Source organism: Haliaeetus leucocephalus, unplaced genomic scaffold (genome assembly GCF_000737465.1).
Source record: "Haliaeetus leucocephalus isolate CR32 unplaced genomic scaffold, Haliaeetus_leucocephalus-4.0 Scaffold395, whole genome shotgun sequence".
In the NCBI taxonomy this organism is placed as follows: Eukaryota; Metazoa; Chordata; class Aves; order Accipitriformes; family Accipitridae; genus Haliaeetus; species Haliaeetus leucocephalus.
In genome coordinates this window covers 4,051,526-4,052,909 of record NW_010972831.1, presented here as the reverse complement: position 1 = coordinate 4,052,909, position 1,384 = coordinate 4,051,526, and the positions used below count along the sequence as shown (strand labels likewise).

At 69.8% G+C, this 1,384-nt stretch overlaps 1 protein-coding gene across 1 annotated transcript in view; it reads left to right on the top strand.

The window, feature by feature from the left end:
* Positions 1 to 1,300, top strand: part of RAB34 (RAB34, member RAS oncogene family) — a 2,075-nt gene extending 775 nt beyond the window's left edge. Inside the window, exons 2-7 of the mRNA XM_010573935.1 lie at positions 1 to 96; positions 191 to 282; positions 651 to 716; positions 933 to 1,034; positions 1,107 to 1,171; positions 1,245 to 1,300. The exon at positions 1 to 96 is cut by the window's left edge and continues 38 nt beyond it. Coding sequence (XP_010572237.1) covers positions 43 to 96; positions 191 to 282; positions 651 to 716; positions 933 to 1,034; positions 1,107 to 1,171; positions 1,245 to 1,300 — 435 coding nt within the window. The 5' untranslated portion in view covers positions 1 to 42. The remainder of the gene's footprint in view (positions 97 to 190; positions 283 to 650; positions 717 to 932; positions 1,035 to 1,106; positions 1,172 to 1,244) is intronic.
* The last annotated feature ends 84 nt before the right edge of the window (positions 1,301 to 1,384 follow it).

Below are 1,384 nucleotides of genomic sequence, written 5' to 3'. Positions count from 1 at the left end.
CCCCCCCGGCCACCCGGCCCACCCAGGCGGCCCCGTGGGACCATGAACGTTCTGGCTCCGGTCCGCAGGGACAGGGTCATCGCCGACCTGCCCTCGGTGAGCAGCAGCGGGGGGACACGCACTGGCCCCGGGGGTGGCCTCGCCGAGCCCCGTGGTCACACCCGTGTCCCCCTTTGTCCCCCCCAAACAGTGTTTTCGGAAGGAGGCCGCCCTGCACGCCCGCTCCGCCTTCCACCCCACGGTGGCCAGCGCCTGCCAGGAACAGCGGACGGGCACCGTGGGGTGAGTCCAGGGCGATTTGGGGTCCCCAATCCAGGGTTGGGGGGGGTGACAAGGGGCCCACGGTCCCACCAGCCCCGGGTGGGGGTCCCCGGCACAGGCGCCTCGTGGCTGCCGGCGCTGCCCGTGTGCCGAGCCCTGCGTCACGGCGCAGGAATGCGGCGCGGGGGGGGACGACATGGGGGTCCGGGTTGGGCTGTGGCTGACGGCGGGGTGGGAAAGCCGGGTTTGCAGGGTGCTGCCAGACACGGGGGGCTACGGGGCGATTCTCCCCCACCCCGTGAACCCGCCTGCCTGGGGGGCCGGCTGGGGGGAGGCAGGCAAGGAGCCCCCCATGCCGCTGAGCGGCCATGCGTCCCCCTGCCCTGCAGGTTCAAGATCTCCAAGATCATCGTGGTGGGGGACCTCTCGGTGGGAAAGACCTGCCTGATCAACCGGTAATGGGACGTCCCCCACCCCAAAGAGGGTCTGCGGGGGGGGCAGGGAGACACCACACACCCCCCCCCAAAGGGCAGCAGCACCTTGGGCTGAGCTCGACTCCAGCCGGACTCTGGTGCTGGGCACCCCCCGGGGTGGGGGGCACTGACCCCCCCCCCATGGGTGGGATTTTGGGGGACCAGGGGCTGCTGACAGCCCCCCCCCGCTCCCTCCAGCTTTTGCAAAGACACCTTCGACAAGAACTACAAGGCAACCATCGGAGTGGATTTCGAGATGGAGCGCTTTGAGGTGCTGGGGGTGCCCTTCAGCCTGCAGCTGTGAGTAGGTGCCAGCCCCCTCCCTGCGCACCCCTGTGGCCCCTCCTCACCTCCCGTACCCCCCCTCCCCAGGTGGGACACGGCCGGCCAGGAACGCTTCAAGTGCATCGCCTCCACCTACTACCGGGGAGCGCAAGGTGAGGTCCCCACCGCGTCCCACCACACCAGCTGTCCCCATCCCCATCTCACCCTTCCTTCCCCCCTCACCAGCCATCGTGATCGTCTTCGATGTCAACGACGTGGCATCCCTGGAGCACACGCGGTAGGTGACACGTGGTCAAGGGGCTGAGGGGGGACTGGGGATGAGTGTGGGGGGTGGTGGGGCTGGATGGAGAGGTGAGAGCCGGGCA